The 21,283-nt window shown below is 42.4% G+C and overlaps 1 protein-coding gene across 2 annotated transcripts in view; it reads left to right on the forward strand.

The window, feature by feature from the left end:
- The window catches only part of vac14 (vac14 homolog (S. cerevisiae)), a 350,714-nt gene that overhangs the window by 140,929 nt on the left and 188,502 nt on the right, over positions 1 to 21,283 (forward strand). For both annotated transcript variants that reach the window (XM_060838263.1, XM_060838264.1), the window contains exon 14: positions 3,862 to 4,012. In XM_060838263.1, the coding sequence (XP_060694246.1) occupies positions 3,862 to 4,012 (151 nt within the window). The remainder of the gene's footprint in view (positions 1 to 3,861; positions 4,013 to 21,283) is intronic.

The raw sequence follows: 21,283 nt of genomic DNA on the forward strand, positions 1-21,283 counted from the left end.
TTCAATCTTGGGATGGCCGGAACTTGTCTCCCTGAGCAGAATGCTCAGAATTGTTGAGGAGCAGCTGTTCCAACTGCAGACTGGTTCAGTCTTTGATTTGCTGTTAAGAGGTTCGCCGATGAGACTGTTAGCTGTAAACGTGGGCGAGAAATAGACAGTGATTTGGAGGAGCAGCAAGCAAGTATCAATGTAATGGAATGAAGAGATAGAGTTGGGGTAAGAACTGTGCTAGGGTTGGGGGAGGCTGCAGGAAGTGTGAAGTACACTGCCAGAATGGAGGAGACTTCGTTGTAATGAGACAGGGCGTCTTCCCTGTATTAAGACCAGCGGTGATGTGACACCATGAGTGTGGTGAAAACATCCAATTGGTGAGTGTGTTTGGTCCGTACATCCAATCTTTAAAGTGAAAGTTGGGCATTTAGTTCGTGTTTCAGTCTCTTGACATTTTTCGTTTTCTTAGAAATGGCCTGTTAGGTTTTCAAAGTTAAATCCATACTCAAACTAAGGATAACAGTTTTAGAGTGGCAGGTCGAGTGGAGTGTCCGTCCTGCAGTATGTGTGAAGTCACGGACATGTCCCAGCCTAAAATATTTGCACCGAGTGTTAGCGGCTGCACAAGCTTGGCTCCAGGTTTCAGAATGTGAGCAACACCTGGAGTCACTGTTATACTGTACATCCGTGAGGCAGAGGACTATGTGGATAGAGGTGTACAGGCAGAGAGGAAATGTGAGACTATCAGGCAGGTAGTGCATGAGTCCCCTGAGTACATTGTGCTTGCTAATCAGTGTTCCATGTTGGAAACTTGTGAGGATGATGGTTCCTCAGCAGTAGCCACAGCTAAGCCCCTGGCCCCACAGGCGCCTCAGCTGTACAGTTAAGGAGGAAGAAGAGCAACAATTATAGGGGATTCCGTGGTCACGGATCAGGCAGGCATTTCTGTGGCAGTAAACATGACTCCAGGATAGTGCCAGAGTCAAGGATGTTTTTCTGAAGCAAGAAGGAGAGATCAGCTGGAAGTCACGGTCTACATAGGTGGGGACTGGGATGAAGCCCTGAAGGAAGGTTTCAGGGAGTTAGGAAGGAAACGAAAAAGCAGGCTTTAAGATTGCTCCCAGTGCTAGTGAGCTTAAGAACAAGAAGATTGATCAAATAAACACGTGGCTGGAGAACTATTGTAGGATGAAGGGCATCAAATTTCTAATCAATTGGAACTGGTTCTAGGAGTAGTGGAACTTGTATAAGGTGGACAGATTGCACCTTAATTGGATTGAAACTGATATTCTTGCAGGGAGATTCGCTATTGCAAATGTAGGGGATGGGAACCTGAAGGGGTAATGTAACTTGGAAGGAAATAAAATTAATAATAGGAAGTTAAAATGATGCTTGGGGTACTAGAAGACAAGAGAAACATCGCCAAGGAGTTGAGTATGCTTTGAAAGCAGAGTGATGTCAAAAAAAACAAAGTCAAGAACTCTCTGCCTGAATGTATGCAGGATTTGTAGCAGGGCCGTTACTGTAAAGACACAAATAGTATTAGATGGATATGATTTACGGCTGCATTGTGACCAGGAGTGGGAACGGTTGAGGAAAGACAGACAAGAAGGAAAAGGAATCTGCGTTATACTAATAAGGATGGGATCAGTAAGTTCGTAAGGAAGGATCTCAGATCAAAAAAGCAATGTGTGGAATCTGTTTGGGTGGAGCTAATAAACAGCAAAGGACAGCACATATTGGTTAGAGGTTTCTCCTAGGCCACCAAATAGTAGTTTTGTCTTCTATTCAGTCACAGGATGAGGGTGTCACTGGCCAGGCCACCATATCTTGCCTATCGCTGATCGTTCTTCAGGTTCCTATTCCCCTAATATGCGAGTTTAAACTCACTCCAATAGCAATAGTGAACCTCCCTGCAAGAATATCCATTCCAGCCCAATTACGGTACTACCTGCCCATCATACACAGGTTCCACCTGTCCCAGAACCAGTTCCAATTACTCAGAAATGGAATACCCTTCATCCTATAATTGTTCTCCAGCTACATGTTCTTTTGACCAATTCTTTTGTTCTTAAACTCACTTGCGCTGGGAGCAATCTTAAGCTCTGCTTTCCAACCACATGGATCTGGGTCTGGAGTCACATGTAAGCCAGGTCCTCCCTGAAAAGACATTGGTGAATCAAAAGGTTTTTTTTGACAATCTGCAACGATTTCACGGTGGTCATTAAATATTTCGGATATCTGTTGAGTTCAAATTCCACCATCTTGTGTGATAGGATTTGAATTCAGGTCCCCAGAATACTGCCAGGTCTCTGGATTAACAGACGAGCAATAATACCACAAGACCATCACCTCCCCTAAAGTATTGGTAGTAAGGGGCACAGTATTACTCCAGAGATGGGAGAAGCAAGTAAATGGGCAACACAGTTATCATGGTTGACTTTTATCAGTATGTTGACTAAGTAAACCAATTCAGCCACTAAAGTTGTGGAAGGTGAGTTTCTCAAGTGTGTTAGGGATGGTTTTCTTGAGCAGTATGCTGAGGGGGCATGTTATTTTATGTAGAGTATTATGTAATAAAGGGTTAATTAGCAATCTTGTTGTAAAAGAATCTTTAGGGATGAGTGAGCAGAATTTGATAGGATTTTGTGTTTACATTGCAAGTGAATGGGCTAAATCTGAACCAAGAAAATTATGAAGACATGAGGCATAAATTGACTGAGTTGGATGGGAAAATACGTTAAACTTCAGGAACCTAAAGTCTGTCATCAAAGACCACTGTAAATAAACCTGGGAGCTTTGCCAATGGTTCAGTTGGTGAAGACAACTTGTAATTTGACAGCAGAAACAAATAGGGCCCTGGTTCTATCCACAGCCTTTCCTAATCTTAGCATGTTTTGCACTTAGTGCACTCAAACGATGATCCAGTCTGCGATGCTGTGTTCAGGAGATGAAGAGCGGACAGTGTGAATGGAAGAAGGCTTTCATCAGGGCCCTTTGGTTCATTTATAAGATAATGGATGCTTGTTTGTGTCCTCAATGCACTCTGTACACGATATCACCATTCTTTGAATCTTACTCTTAACACATTCTGCTTCATGGTTGTAGATCTGTGGTGCCTGGTTTCTTTTCTCACTATTTCCCATCCATTAGTCAATTGAACAAAGGCAGAATTGGAAAAGTTAAGTAATTACAAGTGTTTAGCTTGATTAGCTAAATTGGAGAGAGCAGTACACAGGATGTGGTGGTCAAACATGGCCATACAATTGCAGAAAACTAATACCTTTTTGAGTTGGTCATATAGTCATGCAGTTCTTTTATATGGCTGTCACTGAGAGTGCTTTAATACTTGGATGCTTTGCCTGGTATGGCAAACTATTTAAAGGTGCAGAGATAATCAAACCAAACAGGAAGAGTTTTTGATTAAATGATCTTTGACTCAATCTGTTGTCCAAGAATTTGATGAAAGTAGTGTGTCATGATCAAGGAATATCAAATCTCAATATTACTGCTGGATGTGTTTAAAGAAAAAAACTGCAGTCTCTCAGATGCAGGATTGGTTCCAGAACTGATTTACAGCCTTCTCCATAAGAAATTTTAACCAAGGCTGATGTACAGATGAGGATCTGTTCCCAAGATGGACTTATCAGTTATCCTAATTACATTGGAATGGTCTAAATGCATATTTTAATTAAACTGATTTATGTGGTTAAGCAACTTTTCCCCCATGGCTGTTGTTTACTTCTGTATTTTTTTTAAACAAACAGCAATGTACTGTATTGTAATAGCTTTGTGTGGAATGTTCTGAATGCACAGTAAAATCACTGGCTCTGTTGACCTTTTAAGAGTAATATTCATTTGTGATTCCAGGTGATCTTGAAAGACTTGGAGGTGCTGGCAGAAATCGCTTCCTCTCCAGCGGGCCAGACAGAAGGGCAGGATTCGTACGACAGCAACAGCACCCAAAATAGTCAGTCAGAGCTGAATATTCCTATTTCCTCCACACCATTGAACACTTCCAGTAAGTACCAAGTTAGTCATTATCTACACTGCTAAACCACTTTGAATTAGCTTAGCAAGAGAAGATAGAAATGGAAATACTAAACTGTTACTATGACTCTGTTTCAGGCATTTCTAATATCAAGACTTTTTTTAATCTTTGCAGTCTTTCACTTAACGGTAATTTACATTTATATGGCACCTTTAATAAAACATCCAAGGTACTTCAGGGGACAGCTGTCAGGACAATAGCTGGACGGCACAGTGGCTCAGTGGGTAGCACTACTGCCTCTCAGCTCCAGAGACCCCGCTTCGATTCCAGCCTCAGGCGACTGTCTGAGTGGAGTTTGCACGTTCTCCCACTGTCTGTGTGGGTTTCCTTGGGTGCTCTGGTTTCTCCCACAATCCAAAGATGTGCAGGTCAGGTGAATTGCCCATGGTAAATTGTCCATAGTGTTCAGGGTTGTGTAGGTTAGGTACATTGGTCAGGGATAAATATAGGATAATAGCTTAGAGGAATGGATCTGGATGGATTACTTTTGGGAGAATCAGTGTGGAATTGTTGGGCCAAATGGCCTGTTCCTCACTGTACAGATTCTGTGATTTTGTGAATATTTGACAGTGAGTATGTGAGGCACTGTTAGACAGATGTGTAAAAGCCTGGTATTTTTGAGGATGAGATGGGGAAGTTTAAGTGAGAGGATTCCAGAGCTTTGAGTCTTAGGCAGCTGAAGGACCATCAAGACCAATTGTTCAGCCACCACTCGGGCAAACACCAGTTCAAAGAGAGGTTTTAAGCATGGCTAAAATCTATAAAGTTGCAAGGTTTTGGGGAAGGAGTGGGTGCGGGGAGATAATTAGATGGCTCTTGCAAAGAACTAGCATAGCTACAGGGAGTTGAATGGCCTCCCCGTGCTGGGTTGTTCTCAGTATAAGCTAAGGACAGGAATACCCTAAAAAAGTGCAAAGCCATTGAATTTACCATCTCGCAACGGAGGTGAGTTGTGCTTTCATATATCTCTAACTGGATGAGTTCCTGATTTTGAGTCTTAAAATTAACTCTGGGTCAGTCTGTGGAATATCTAGTCTTTAATATAAAGAGCTACACTCATGTACATATGAAATGTTTCTGCCCCTTTAAGCTGCTAGTGATGACTAGGAGTGGAAAGTCTTCATCCTGGCTGTTAGATTGTGGGTTCATCATGTGTGGCCACTAAATTAGACTAAAAATTAGTGTGTATATGACTGAAATTTTCACTCTGTCTTTGCCATCAAACGGCAAAGAGGTAACAACTACAAGCCAAGCCCTATTCAACTAAATATTGGAATAATATAGCCTTCATATTGTGGTCGACTTGATGAATAGTAGAGTCAACAATGGAAGTCACCTCCATGCTTACTTGCCTGGAGACATGTATGCCATGACACGAGATGAAACACATCTGAATCTGGATCTCTGACATCCAAAATCCTGATTCGATAACTGCCAGAACTCAATTGTATTCCCTTGTCTCTAGAAAATTAAAGGGTGATCTAGTTAAGATGAAGATGTTTCTTTCGATGTTTATGATAATTAAAGGAACTGACAGGATGGATGGTGAGAAACTATTTCCTGTTGAGCGAGGAAGCAGCAATTTTGACTTGAGGAATGTTGTCAGGATCCACTCATTTTGTGCAAAATGCCCCCCACCACCCCAATAAAAAGCTTGTGAGGCAATGGGTCTATTGAAAAGTTCAATGTTGAGACTGATAGATTTTGTTACGTTAAGATAGTAATGATTAAAGAGAACAAATGGAGGTTAGATGCCAATCAGCTGTAATCTCATTGACTAGAAAAGAGTCAAGGTCCTGAATTGGCTGGCTGCCTCTAGTTCCTATTTCCTTTTTGCCCTTTCACTTCTTTTAAGTTTAAAAATTGATGCTCTGCTATTCACTCCCCTTTCCTTCTGCTTACACTCGGCTTCAGGGTTGCTTACGTTACCAAAGATACTTCAGCCTCAATTGACTGTAATCACCGCAGCCTTCCCGGGTGATTATTCTTCATCTTTCACTCTGACCATCAGAGCTTGGGATGTTGCTGGAGAGTATAAAAATGAAAGTAATGCCTCAGGAATTGACTCTTGGCTCTTTTTAATTTCCAGTCCACCGAATCAATGCTGCCTTGACACGGTTCGCATCTGTACTTAAACCACTGACTGAGTCAGATTTATCTGGAGTGACTTGTTTTCCCAGGGGATGTCTAATCAGAAAGTTTTTATTGAGCACGTTCCGCTTCAGTTGAGATTTCTCTTTGCTCTTTCTGCTCTGTGTTGACCAGGCCAGTGAGGCAGGCACCCCACTTATTGGCCGTAAGCAATTTTTAAAGTGCCTTGTATGATCTGAAAGTGTGGGCAAGTAAAATGTGGCTGGACTGCTTCTCCTGAAATTCCTAATTATCCCTTTTGCCTTTTCTGAAGGTGCTCGCATACAGGCATGGAGGTATTAATATTGGTATATTGCCTCAGTCAATGTTCCAAGGGCAAGCTTATACAATGCAGGTCTAGAATGATGAGGGTATTTGAGTTGAACCCAGTACTTTATTCTCCAGATGCTCTCTCCAAGACGGCATCTCCTGCCAGCCTCCTATCTTCAGTCCCTAAATTACAACTCATCCACAGCTCTACAGTAACTTGTGCCTGAAATGGAACTTAGGGTTGCTGTAGAATTTAGGAGGACATTGCTTCAGACTCCCACGTCTTCTCCATACATGACCTTATTGTGACTTGTAAAATTGTTTGCCTCCACTTCTGATTTGGTCAGTTTGCTGCTAAAAGCTTCATCTTTGTTCTTGTTTCCTTCAAATTGGACTTGTACAGTGCTTTTTTTGATTAGACTCCTTTCTTAAGCCCTGTATGAAGATTAATTCCTCCAATAGAGCTGCTGTCTACATTCTTGCTCTCAGCAAGTCTTGTTCTCCTGTGAATGCTGACCAATATTTACTTCGGTCCAGTAACACTTGATTTGAGATTATCAGTGTTCATGTTAAAATCACTCCTCCACTTCAGCCACCCCTCATCATAACCACTCCAACTCCAAACCCTTCCTTGATCTCTGTACCTCCAACTCAGGCCTTATGTGCTGCTTTCATTCCCTTTTCTCATTGTTGCCAGCCAGCATTCAACCATCTAGGTCAAATCTCTGAAATCCCCTCGTTTAAATCCTCCGCATTCTTATACATTTTACTTACTCGACCAAGCTTTCTATTATCTGTCTTCTTGTCCTTTGGCTTGCTGTCAATTTGCCCAACTCTAACTCTGTGAACTGCCCCCGATGTTTTAATGCATTAAAGGCTTAATCTCAATGCAAGTATGTCATAACTCAATAGCAATTCTTCTATCCCTCCTCATCCATGCCACCACTTGACTGACTTTTATTTGTATTTTTGGGATTATTTTAGCAATGTTACCCCCCCATACAGACTCAGATTAGTTTTTTTCTGACATCTCTGCTTCTTACTCTTTCACGATCTATATGGCTGCAGAATATTGGTAGGTTCCTGTTTGATTTATTTCCAATCTCCTTTCTTCACTTCACTGTCTTTTTTCCACTTCCCCATTGAACCTTGTATATTCGCCATCTTGAAAATGTATTTTCATTCCTTCAGTGGCTGGGTCAACATCCTGGAACACCCACCCTATAGCATCGTGGGTGGCTTTTCAGCCCTCGGACCGTGTAAGATCACAAAGGCAGCTGGCCGCCACCTCCTTGAGAGTAATTAGGGATTGATAATAAATGTTGGCCTAGCCAGAGACACCCATATCCCATGATATAGTTTTTTAAAAATTAGCCTGGTCTCTCACTTGCCTTAACAACCTGACATCTGTCATACACTCCTCTCTGCTTCATCTTATTCTCGATCACTCTGTGTAATCACTTCCATTTGTTCAAGCAGCGCAGAACAAATAAGAGTGCTGGCTGCAGATTTGTGCTGGAGTGTGGTTCTCCTTACCTGCTGAGTCAAGCAGATAGGTCTTAATGTGGGGAAGAGGATCATTCCCAATTGGTTACCATGGAAACTAACGAGATTCTGTAACTGTAGATGCATCCTGCAATCGTCCTGTTTGAAAAGAACATTTCATTTGTTACTGCTATGTAACGTCTCGCTCTGATTTCCTCCTTTGTTTTTGTTGCCTGCATGTTCCCATGAACAAAGGCAGCTAATGGTGCCAATAGGCGATATGCTTTTGTTTAAGCTTACTTCATATATCACAACGAAAAAGTTAACATTTAAGAATTTGTTCTAATATGTTTGAGAAAAATGCTTATTTAGTTAATTCTTGTTAGAGTTGTGATCTTAATCTGATTGTTAATTAAAAAGAAATATGTACCTTAGGTCGGACCTTTTATGATCTCAACATATCTGGACCTCCTTTCCAGCCTAGTGAGCACTCTCTGAAGTGTAGTCACTGTCAAAGGAAATGTAGTAGGCAACCTATGTACAGCAAGCTCCCACAGGCAGCAGCATGAGAACGACTGAAGTATCTATGCTTGGCTGTTCTTGACCAGGATACCAGGAAAAACTCCCCGATTTTATTTTTGCCATGCAATTTTCTTGAGCCCCAACTGAGAGAGTATTTGGGTCCTTGGTTTAATGTCTAATTGATGGACAGCTGAGAGTGTAGACCTAGATTTTGTCAAGCCTCAAATGGAACTTGAAATCATACCCCCTTCTGACTCTGGTGATGAGTGTTAGCATATACCATTGCTCCATGTACAGTTAAAGGTGGCACGGTAGCTCAGTGGTTGGCACTGCTCTCTCTCAATGCCAGGATCGCGGGTTCGATTCCAGCCTCGGGTGACTGTCTGTGTGGAGTTTGCACATTCTCTCCGTGTCTGCGTGGGTTTCCTCTGGGTGCTCCGGTTTCCTCCCACAGTCCAAAGATGTGCAGGTTAGGTGAATTGGCCATGCTGAATTGCCCACTGTGTTACACGGAAATGTATAGGTTAGGTGCATTAGTCAGGGGTAAGTGTAGAGTGGTAGGGTAGGGAAATGGGTCTGGGTGGGTTACTCTTCAGAGGGTCAGTGTGGACTTGTTGGTCCAAAGGGCCTGTTTCCACACTATAGGGATTCTGTGATTGTATGACGATTTCTATGCAGATCAGCTGACCATATTCAATATTGAAAATACACCAAGCACACTGGAATAAAGGTTCTGTGAATGATCTTATAAACTAGAAACGTAATTGCCTAGAGATATGGGTTCATTTTGGTAGCTGGAAAAGTTAAATTAATATCTTATGGAATAACAAGTTTGCATCAGCAGAGCTGCTCACAAAATAGCTCCATTGTTCCAAACACCTATCTGGTTCACTAATGTTCTTTAGGGAAAGAAATCTACTTTGCTAATCTGTCCTGACCTACATGAGAGTTCTGACACTCAGCAATGTGATTGACTGCTAATGCCCTTTGAAATGATTCAACGCATTACTCATTTGTATCAAGTCACTACAGGAGAGTGTCAGAATAAAGCAAATGTGCACCTCCCATGTCAACCTTTAGTACAGGCGCACCCAGCCTAACCGACAATTCAAAGTTCTCCTCCCTAATACCTGGAAACTCATGCCAAAAGTGGGAGAGCTGCTGCATAGACTGATTGATTGAACAGCACCTTGATAGTGTCATCCTCTCAGATTCATTCTTTTCAGCTTGTGCCCTTAACTCCTCTGTTACTGTCCCTACATATATCCTGTCCCAAAGGCAGGGCAGACTCATCAATGTTGCCATCTTAGTTGTATGGAGTCAAAAGGGAGTGATCCTGGGGTACTCAACACTGACTAAGGAGCTTCATGAAGTCTTGTTACAGCAAGCAACACAGGTAAAGAAACCACTTGCCACCCTCTCTCGGCTGATGAATTTATATTCTTTGGAACAGCACTGGAGGAAGCACTAAAGGAAGCTGGGGCAGAGAATATATTTTGATTAGGGACCATCAATGTCCAGAACTGAGTGGATTGGGAGCATTGCAGCTGACTGTGCTGTTGAAGTTCTGAAAGTCCTAGCTACAGCATGTTGTGGAGGAGGTGAGAGAAACAAGAAGAAATCATTGACTCGATCTTGCACTCATCAACCTGATGGGTGCGGGTACATTTGGCTATGACTGTGTGTGTAGGGGTAGCCATTACACAGGAAAATATTAAGACCAAGTTCCGCCTTCACAATGAGAATATCTTCTTTTCTGTTGCTTGGCATTAGCATTATGCGAAAGAGGATCAATTAATCTGAAAGATAGTAGGCCAGCAGCAGCAACTATTTCAATGGAAACCATTGCCACTTTACCATTACTATCTATCCAGGAGACTCAGCCTGGGAGTTCAGAAACTTTTCTCAGGGTAGCATCGCCTTGGCTAAAAGTGAGCACCAACCTCGAGAAGCTACCATACACAATGACCTGTATGCTAAACTGAGGAAGCAGAATGCTGGGCAGAAATTTAAGCAATCCTACAACTAATACATCAGACCAAATCTCAGCAGTCCTGCTTCATCCAGTTGTTGGTGGTGGACAATTAACCAGAGGAGTCAGCATGAACATGTGTTTCCTCAGTAATGGTAGAGTTCAGCGTTTGAATTTGCAACATCTTGAGCCAGCCGTACTGGATAGATGATCCATCTCTGCCTCCTCCTGCAGTGAATAACTAACTTCCTGGCTCCCCTCAGCTTGTCCACCATCGATAAAGCCCAAGTCAGGAGTGTGATGAGATACTCCTTGCCTGGACAGCTGCAGCTCCAACAACACTTGAGAAGCTTGACACCATTCCAGGACAAAGCAGCCCGCCTGATTGGCACCACATCCACGGGACACCACTGACACTCAGTAGCAGCAGTGTATACTAGCTGCAAAATGACTGCAGAAATTTGCCAGAGATCCTTAGACAGCACCTTTCAAACTCATGACCACTTCCATCCAGAAGGACAAGGGCAACAGGTACATGGGAACACCGCCACTTGCAAGGTCTCTCCAATTCACTCACCATCCTGACTTAGAAATACATCACCATTCCTTCACTGTCATTAGGTCTCTCCCTGATGGTATTGGGGGTTTACCTATAGCATTTGGGCTGCAGCAGCTCAAAAAAGCAGCTCACCACCACTTTTTCCAAGTCAATTAAGGTCTGGCAACAAATGCAGGCCCACGAGTGAATAAAAACAATCCCACTCTTCAGAATCCAGCCCAGCAAATTTGATCCATTCCACATGATATCAGGAAATAGCAGTGGGCCCTGACTGCATCCCCTCCTCGTTATCATGCCAAAGATTTGCTCCAAAACTTCCATCTAGCCAGGCTGTTCCAGTGTAGACACGGCACCGGCATTTATCCATCAAAGTGGGTTTATTTTGTTCAGCCTTGGATTGGGAACATTGTGGCAGGGCCAGTATTCATTGGCCATCCCCAGTTGTACTGGAGGCAGTGGTCCCTGTGCTGTCAGCACCTGTTAGCTTTGTACAGTACCAAAGGAAAGGGCACTCCCTCGGAGCACTACCCTTAAAACAACCCAAATCTTCACTACTTGAAAAATGAGTCACAATAATTTTTATGAAATATTTATTCACAAAGAGGCACATAGAAAGTTCAGGCTGATGATCTTGGCTATTTTTGAGCTTTGTTTCTTACTGCTCAACTTAAATAAATAATAGTGATTGTGAGCCAATCTAATTCCTAGTCCAATTCTATTATTCTGTTTTATGATGTGTGGAAGTTATATGTAATGAATTTTATCCTTGATACCAGTATGCTATGTGATGCAATGTTCAGACCTTCCCCCGCAAAGCAGAATTGCAGTATCAACTTGACAATGTGTCAGACTATTAATGAGTCTAATTTCTTTGCAAATTTGATTCTTTTCATTTCCTTTTTTCCCTGCCTGATGATTCAGCTGATAAGCCCGCTCTCATTGAAAGATACAGATGAGAGAGCCTCTTAATCCAACCTGTACTAATTGAGCATATCTCAACCAATACAGATAAGTCGATGCTGTGACACTGAACTGAAATACTGCAGATGCTGGAAATGTGAAATAACCATTGAAAATGTTTGAAAGATGTTGCCTAATGCTGAGGAAGAGTTAAAATTTCAGGTCAATAGCTTTCTGTCAGTACTGTAAGAAGAGAAAACTAACAATTTTAACGTAAAGGAAAGAGAAGTACAATAGGAAATCATTCTAAGGGTAGAATGTAGAGAGACTAACTGATAAAAGGGGTGATGGTGGAAAGCAAGTCAAGGAACCAATGGAGGAGCCAAGGAGATACGTTTTGTTTTATTGTTCATTCACAAGATTTGTTGTGGTTTCCTTGGCAAGGCTAGCATTTATGGCCAATCCAAACTGCCCCAGAGAAGGTGGTGACTAGCTGGTTTGTTGAATGCGGATATGCAGTTTGCTTGTCTATTTCAGAGGACAGTTAGGGGTAAACCACGTTACTCCTGGTCTGGAGTCACATGTAGACCAGAGCAGGTAAGGACGATAGATTTCCTTCCCTCAAGGGCATTTGTGAACCAGCTAGGATTTCACAACAATCCAGTGGTTTCCTGATAAGCATTTCTGAATGTAGGTTTGCTTGCTGAGCTTGGAGGTTCATTTCCAGATGTTTCGTCACCGTACTAGGTAACATCTTCAATGGGACTCGGGCGAAGCAGTGTACATAATTCCTGCTTTCTATTTATATATTTGGGTTGGTGATCATTACTTGGAAAATGAGTCACAATAATTTTTATGTAATATTTATTCACAAAGAGGCACATAGAAAGTTCAGGCTGATGATCACCAACCCAAACATATAAATAGAAAGCAGGAATTATGTACAGTGCTTTGCCTGAGGCCCACCGAAGATGTTACCTCGCAGGGTGACAAAATGTCTGGAAATGAACCTCCCAGCTCAGCGAGCAAAACCCATCCAGGACCTCAACCTGAGCTACAAATCTTCTCAAATCTTGCTAAGCGTTACTGATGGTAGCTTTTGATTTGAGGTTTATTTTATTCTTTAATTCTATATAAGGACAGCAGCTGAAGTATAATGAGCTTGTCCAAGTGTTGAAGTTAACAACTACGTTGATGTTCACGTTGGGTCTTGAAGGGTTGTGAACTGTCCAGTTGACAAATGAAGTGCTGTTTCTTCTATTGAGTTTCTTTAGGTTGAGACCAGAGAGGTCAGAATGGGAGTAAGGCAGAGAATTAAAATGGCAAGCAAGCAGAAGCTCAGGATCATAGTTGCAGTTACAACGTGATTATGAAATCTGTATTTCGTCTTCCCAAAGTAGAGAAGACCGCATTATGCACAGCAAATGAAGAATTCGGAATTAAATGAGGCATAAGTAAATCCCTGCTCAGCTTGAAAGAAGTATTCGGGCTCTGGGAAGGGGGAGCAGGGAAGTGAAAGGGCAGCTGTTGGTCCAGTTGGTCTGGGAGGGAAGGAAGATTAGTCAAAGCGTTTGCACCATTGCTGATGCTGTTCCATATCAGTGCATCTTCAGGAGCATTGGGGATCTTTTGCATAACCCAAGGCTTCCTACACGGTGGTTGTGTAAGAAAGGAATCTGGTGAGGCTTTAATGCCATCAGGAATAAAGAGCCAACTGGCATGCAGAAATGAGGTTTGTGTTTAAAGAATCTCTTCCAAGCAAGATTTCAGGTTGCCAAATTGCAAATGTAATTGCACTTTCAAGACAAAAGAGGGAGAGAAATACAAGTGGTGAAAAAGAGAGCTTGCGATTCTAACCTTCTGAACACGAGGAGCTGAATAGACAGGCTGCATTTTCCTTCAGAGAGGTTGGCAGGACCCAGAGCCATTTCTATGATTGGTTCCTTGAGTTCTTCCTACTCAGCAGCCAAGTGGAAAAACCTAAAAGGAAGAGATAAACAACAGGAAGATAGGAAATATTTTGAAAGTCTTCTGCAAGAGTTAGGAATAAATGATATATAATATGCAGAGCTGATTCCAAGTGGGAACAATTTCTCAGACTTCAGGGAATTAGAATGCATGATATTCGAAGTAAAGTGTTGGCAATTTATTTCATTCAGGCTATTGTTCATGATTCTGAGAAAAGAGATGTGGTATCAAAAGTCTTTCTCATGCCGCTTTTCTGTTTCTCCTGAAGCAGAAATTGTTATTCCCTTTGAAATTTGGTATTCTTGCATCTGTCTTCATGAGTACAAGATGATAAACTTTTGGCAGTAATCTCCTTTTTACAGCAATACTCAAGCTCTGCACTGCTGTGTGTAACTATACAAGTATCCGTGTTGAGCTGAAAAACAAAGCATTTATTAAACGCGCTCTTGTTTGATTTGGGATGGGGGAGGTGGTGATGGCTGGGTAGGTTAGTTGTATTGTGATTTGCCTGATAATCCCTAATTTGTGCCAAGCTACCTCAAAACTCATGCTGATTTGTGCCTGAATGAAAGTTCCCAGTTACTCTATTGTTGAACCACACACCTTTCCTTGGGAAGTAGTTTCTGCACCCTATGCCAAACTCCTCCTCGCACTCTCTGTGAATTGATATCCCTTTGCCAATTTGGTTACTTCAGATTTTTCTTAGAATCGATGAGCAAGTTCCCCTCATTACATTTGATGAGTAGTTTCGTCAGCTCCTGACTTACTTCTCAAGTCCAGGAGAGAAGGGACCATCATCTAACGGCTGTTTCAACACTCAATTCTTGTTGCTCATATGCAACTTGTTTGTCCTCCTCCAGTCTTGCTCATTTTCTTAGGAACTCTGACCTGTGGGAGTTGTTATTTCCTTAAGTTCTCTTTCTCCTGTGGTCAACAACTGTCCAATCCCAAGGCTGATACCATTGCAGTTTCTTTATTTCCTTTGGCTTCCCTTCCACTCATTCAACTTGACCCTTCAACCAGGTTTCCATTTTTAATTAAAAGTTGATTTTTAAAAAAAATATAATTTTTAAAATGTGGGCAGGGCGAGGGTAAATGGCCAGGAGCATGCTGAGCAACGTCAGGCCAAGGTATAGAAGATGGAGTAGAGCGTGGGAAAGTGTAGAGCAGGAAGTAGGAGAGGGCTGGGGAGAATGGGAACAGGGACTGAGAGAGTGGCTTGCCAGGTAAATGGGTGGGAAAAATGGGTGGAGAAACACCCATGGGAAGTTAAATTTGAATGCCACATGTGTGTCACAAAGGGTTAGGGAAGGGGCAAAAATTGGCAAGATGTAGGAATACATGTTGTTATCCAGGCATAGTAATTCAAAATATCCCATGCCCTTAATAAAGTTAGGTTTAAGAGGGGGTGAGAAATTGCCACTTTATGGCAGAATTCTGACTTCCTATTACGGAATTCCACTCCTTTCAATATTTTTTCAGATCTCCAGATCCCCTAGGATTTCAATCATATTGTTATTCCTGCTGAAGTGGATGGTGGGCCTGTGGTAAAAGCAAAATATTATGAATGCTGGGAGTCCAAAGCAAAATGATCACATGCTATAGAAACTCAGCAGGACTGGAACTATCTTCCGGTAGATTTGAAGCATTAACTCTCTTTCTCTAGAGTGGATGAGTTTCTCCAGAATTTTTTGTTTGTTTTGGAACGTGCTATGAAGTCTGGTTGGCAGGGGTCAGAAATTGCAAAAAAAAGCACCATCAAAGAGCCTGAAGAACTCATTCAGAGGGTAGAGCGGGGGAGTTAGCAGATACTCAAATCCATTAGCAGAGGATGCATCAGAGGACTGATGCAGTGAGGCAATATGGGTAGAACTCAGGAATTTGAAAGGGGAAATCACAGTGTTGGGGGTATACTACATGCCTCTCCACAGCCAGTGGGAGATAGAAGAGAGAATATGGTGACAGATTTTGGGAAGATGTGAAAACAGAAGTGTTGTTGTGATGGGTGATTTTACATTGACTGGGACTCACTTTCTCTGGGCTTGGTTGGGCCAGAATTTGTAAGGACCATTCAAGACTATTTCTTGACACAGTACGTAAACAGCCCAACCAGGGAGGGCCTTGTACTGGAATTGGCTTTGGGAAATGAGTTCAACCAGGTGAGTGAAGATTCAGTGGTGGAGCATTTCGGGAATAGTGACCATAATACTGTGAGTTTTAAGATACTCATATATAGGGATAACAGCAGTCCTGGAGTAAATTGTGAGAAGGTAAATCACAACAATATTAGGCAGGAACTGGAGAATGTTGATTGGAGGTGACTGTTTGAGGATAAATCTTCATCAGACATGTGGGAGTATTTCAAATGGCAGTGGTAAGCTTTCAGGAGTGGCGTGTTCATGTGAGAATGAAGGATGGGCTATGACAAGTTACATGAACCTTGGATGACCAGGGATGTTACGTTTTGTCAAAACGAGAAGGGGAACATACATAAGATTTAGGAAGATAGGAACTGACAAAGTCCTTGAAGCTCATTAAGGAAAATAGGAAAGAACTTTAGCAAGAAATTAGAAGAGCTAAAAGGGGTTAAGAAAAGTCATTAGCAAACCACATAAGGGGAATCCAATGGCTAGTTTGTACAGACATAAAAAGTGAGAGGATAGGCAGGGAAAGGGTTGGCCCACTCAAGAACAAAAGAGTGAATCTGTGTGTGGAGCAAGAAGAGGGGAGTGAATTTCTAAATGAAGACTTTATATCGGTATTCACCAAAGAGAGGGAATTGATAGAGGATGGGCTCAGGGAAATGAGTGTTGCATTTCTAAGCCAAGTTGCTATTAAAAAGGAAGAGGTGCTGTGCAACTTTACAAATATTAAGGTAGGTAAGTCTTTGGATCCTAATGAGATCTATCCCAGAATATTGAGGGAGGCAAGAGAACAAATTGCTGGAGCATTGACAAAAATCTTGGTAATGTAACCCTTAACCACCTGACATCCGGAGGAAGAATGTCTCACTTTCTACCTTGAGACCCTCCAACCACATGGGATCAAGGTGAATTTCACCAGTTTCCTCATTTCCCCTCCCCACCTTATCCCAGTTCCAATCTTACAACTTGACCGCCCTCATGACCCATCCTGCCTGTCCATCTTCCTTCCCACCTATCTGCTCCACCCTCCTCTCTGACCTATCACCTTCATCTACTTATTGCACACTCAGCTACGTTCCACAACACCGCCCCCCCCCCCCCCCCCATTTATCTTTCCAACCCCTTGGCTCACAAGCCTCATTCCTTATGAAGGACCTTTGCCAGAAACATTGACTCTCCTGCTCCTCGGATGCTGCCTAACCTGCTGTGCTTTTCCAGCACCACATTCTCCACTCAGACATCTTTGTATCCTGCTTGACCGCAGATGAGGTCCCAGAGGGCTGGAGAATAGCTAATGTTATCCCATTGTTTAAGAAGGTTAGCAGGTATACTCCAAGAAATTCCAGGCCTGTGAAACTCTCTGTGGTAGGGAGATTATTGGGAAAGGTTCTCAGGGAATGATCTATATGCATTTAGAAGCAAAGCAACTGACGTGTTAGCATTGTTTTGTGCAGGGGACGTCCTGCTTCAGTAACTTGGTTGAGTTTGTCGAGGAGGTGATGAAGATAATTGAAGGAAAAGCAGTTGATGTTGTCTACATAGACTTCAGTAAATCCTTTGACAATATCCCTCATGGCAAACAGGTGCAAAAAGGTGAAGTCACATGGTATCACGAGTGGGCAAACAGAACTGGTTTAATCAGAGGAGACGGAGGGGAGCAGTGGAAGGATGCTTTTCAGAATGGAGGGTTGTGAGGAGTGGTGTTCCACAGGAATCAATGCTGGGACCTCTGCTTTTCGTTGTCTACATACTTGATTTGGAAAGTCAAGTACATGTGGAAATTATAGAGTGAATGGCAGAACCCTTAGGAGCATTTATATGCAGAGGGTTCTGAATGTGAAGATCCACACATCACAGAAGATGGCAGTGTAGCTAGGTAAGGTTGTTTTAAAAAAAAAGCCAATGGCATGCTTGCCTTCGTTGGAAGGGGCATTGAGTATAAGATATGTTATGCAGCAGCTTTGTAGAACTTTAGTTAGGCCATGCTTGGAAAATTTCATACAGTTCTAGTTGCCACACTGCCAGAAGGATCTGGATGGAATGGGGAGTTTTAGCAATGAAGAAAGTTTGGAGTGACTGGATTTTTTTTCACTGGAATGCAGGAGGTTGAGGAACAACCTGGTTGAAGTTTATAAGATGGTGAATGGCATGGTAAGAGTGGGAAGTGTTAGGCTTTTTCCCAGAGTGATGGGCTCAATTATTGAGAGAGACAGGTTCAAGGTGTGGAGGGGGAGGGGTTTAAAAGAGACGTGCGTTGCAAGTTGTTCACACCAAAGGTGGTGAGTGCCTGGAGCGTGCTGCCAGAGATGGTGGTGGAAGCAGACACGAAGCAACATTCCAAAAACATCTGGACAAATGAATGGTTAGGAAGGGAGTAGAGGAAAAAGGATATTGTAATTGAAGAGAGTTTTAGTATGGAAAAATGTGTCAGCTCAGGATTGGAGGCCTGAAAGGCCTGTTCCTGTGCTTGTACTGTCCTTTCTTCTTTGAGATTAAGAGAAGATGTTTGTGCAGTGAACGCAAAAGGAATTCCTGATATCTCTAAATGGTCAGACCTTTTTGTCTTCATCCATTCTCCTTGTTGCTTTGAGAAATATTTTGCCCTATCAGATGGTAGTTCTCCAATGTTGTGTTGTGTCAGCCTCGATGTTTCAAACATGACTCTTTGTGAAAATGGCTGCCTTCCGTTATCCTCCATGTCAAATCTCCAGAGACCCGATAATTGTGGTGGACTTTGTCTGTAGTGGAACAGTTTCCTGACCACTGTTTGATTGTGAAGTACTCTAAATTGGAATTATTCCCATCTCTGTTATGCTGATAATAACTGAAAACCAGAAACACACATGCTTTCCTTGCATTGTGCTCTCTTGGGTTTGTTACTTTTGTGCATCTGTGCAGATGCCAGCTCCAAACTGTGGATAAGTGGTGCTGACTGGACAGACATGATTCACTCCCTTTTGTCTTTTGGCCAGTGACTCCAGTAGAAAGCTATGTTAAGCATGTATCAAAATAATTTCTGGAATTGGACAGAAACCATTGATTGCTGGCAGATGTTGAAGCCCTCATGAGCAGTAGAGCAAAGATTTTCCGAGGAATCTTGCTGAATTTCTGTGCACAATGTAGCTCAAAGTCAAATTTTTGAGGACGACATGGGTTCACTAGTCTAGAGTTTCATTTTTAGTATCAAGATATAGTTTTACAGTCTCTCTCAAGTAGTTGTTCCTGGTGCCAGTCCAGTTTGAATGCACCGACAGATGATTTTATTGGGCTTGGAAGAAGTTATATTGGACTCGAAATGTTCACTCATTTTCCCTTCACAGTTACTACCAGACCTGTCAAATGTTACCAGCACTTTGCTTTTATTTCAGATTTTCAGCATCCACGGTATTTTTATTTCTTTCTCTGCTTATAGACATGTATTAAGCACAAACCTATCCCTTTTAATGTCCCACAGGTTCAATAGCCTGATCTACAGGATAGCAATGGTCAGTATGATCATGCTCTTGCACCAACTTTGCCATTGCCCTGCTTTTGATAAGGAATCTGGTTATACAGATTTCAGTAGAAGTTCTTATATAAACTATCTTCCTGTATCTCTCTGCTTTGTGACCTCTGACTGGGTAGGAGTGTTCCCCCAGTTGGTGATACTTGATGTACAAAGTTGTTGTCAGTTTTGTCATCCATCAGAATTGTGCAAAGTTGTTCACTCATTCTTTTCATATCTAACCCTAAGCCCAACCTTGAGCAATGATTTGTATTAGGTTTTCCCAAACCCTGGGCACCTGGTCAGATTGGAGAGCCTCCGCCGAGAGTAAATCAGGCATTGACCTGGTGGCCTGATGATCTTTATAGGCTGTGTACCTTAATAGGTAATTGCTCTTTCCATTACGTGCAACTAATTGAAAAGATGAGTGTGTCTACTTGGCTGAAACACTTGGCTTCCTGAGAGTACTCTTTGTATTAGTTCAGTCAGCGACGACACTTTGCAGTTGAAGGCCTGATGACCATATGTAATATTTAACATTCGGAGTGCTCCATTAAAGGCAACTTTTCCTGGGTTGTGAACACGGCCAGCCTTTGGGAGTCTGAAGAATTCCCAGAAAACCGATCTATGTCTGCAGGATGATAGTGACCCAGTTCTGCTACTTAGTCGGCTGAATTAGCCAGTCTGTTTAATTTGGGGTACCGCACTTAGCTAGGTCGTGATTAGAAAGTCTAATATCCCACCTGGATTGCTCTCCACTGCTAAAGGGTGCAGCCAATGTCGGTGTTGGAGAGGAAAATATTGGGCTTGACCACCTTGTCTCGACTCCTACTAGATCTAGGTTTGTGCCTGAAAGGTTTGGTCGTTTGGATGAGGTGCCAGGAGCTCTTGGCTCTTGTGGAGTGGTTCTCTAGCACAAAGCCATATTGTCCTGTCACCCCTACTCTGAAACTGACCATGCCAGCTGTCCTCACTGAGAATCCTCTCGACTGAAACCATTGTGTGCTATATTCCATAGACTTCCAAGTACAAGAAATACTGAAGCAAAAACAGAAATTACTGGAAGATCTCAAATCTGTAGAAACAAATCAAAGTTAACACTTTGGGTCAAGTGACCCTTCTTCAGGACTGATGGTAGCTACAAAAAGGGTGGTTTTATATAGAAGGTAGGGTGTATAATACGACCTGCAATTTGACTCCCAGTCTATTGCATTGTAGCAATTGGGTGTGAGCAGAGGTATCCAATGTTAACCCATGTGAGGGTAGGGCATGGGATAGCCTCCTCAATCTGACCTGGCATTCCCCTGGCATTCTTGCAGTTGAAGCAGTGTTGCCAGGGAGACTGTGCTGTAGTGGCAAGGAGCAGCATGTGGAGCTGATGGCTTAATTAATCTGTCAGTTTAGATGCAGAAACGTGGATTCTTCACTCAAGCTGAGGAGCAGTTATTGTCGTCAGAATATAACGGACACAGGTGTTCTGTGGCTCGGCGTCTTCGCGAATATGGCTCCTTCTCCGATCTCTCAAATTATAGTTCGATCGTGATTAATGGGAGTATTTGATCATTTAGCCAGAGGAGTATGGAAAATCATTCCCAACTAACAGTTCAATCCATTTAATTTAAAACAAATATGTTAATACCCCACCTTGTACATCTGAGCTGACTCTAAATCCTTCACATATGCTTGTTCCATGCCTGCTACTATAGTTTTTATGTTAATGTGAATCTCTGAAGCAGTTGGTGTCAAAAAAGGTCAAGCTCTTGACTGTAACAGTAGGATACTGTTCGGGTTTTCTTCATAATTAATG

Source organism: Hemiscyllium ocellatum, chromosome 17 (genome assembly GCF_020745735.1).
Source record: "Hemiscyllium ocellatum isolate sHemOce1 chromosome 17, sHemOce1.pat.X.cur, whole genome shotgun sequence".
NCBI lineage: Eukaryota > Metazoa > Chordata > Chondrichthyes > Orectolobiformes > Hemiscylliidae > Hemiscyllium > Hemiscyllium ocellatum.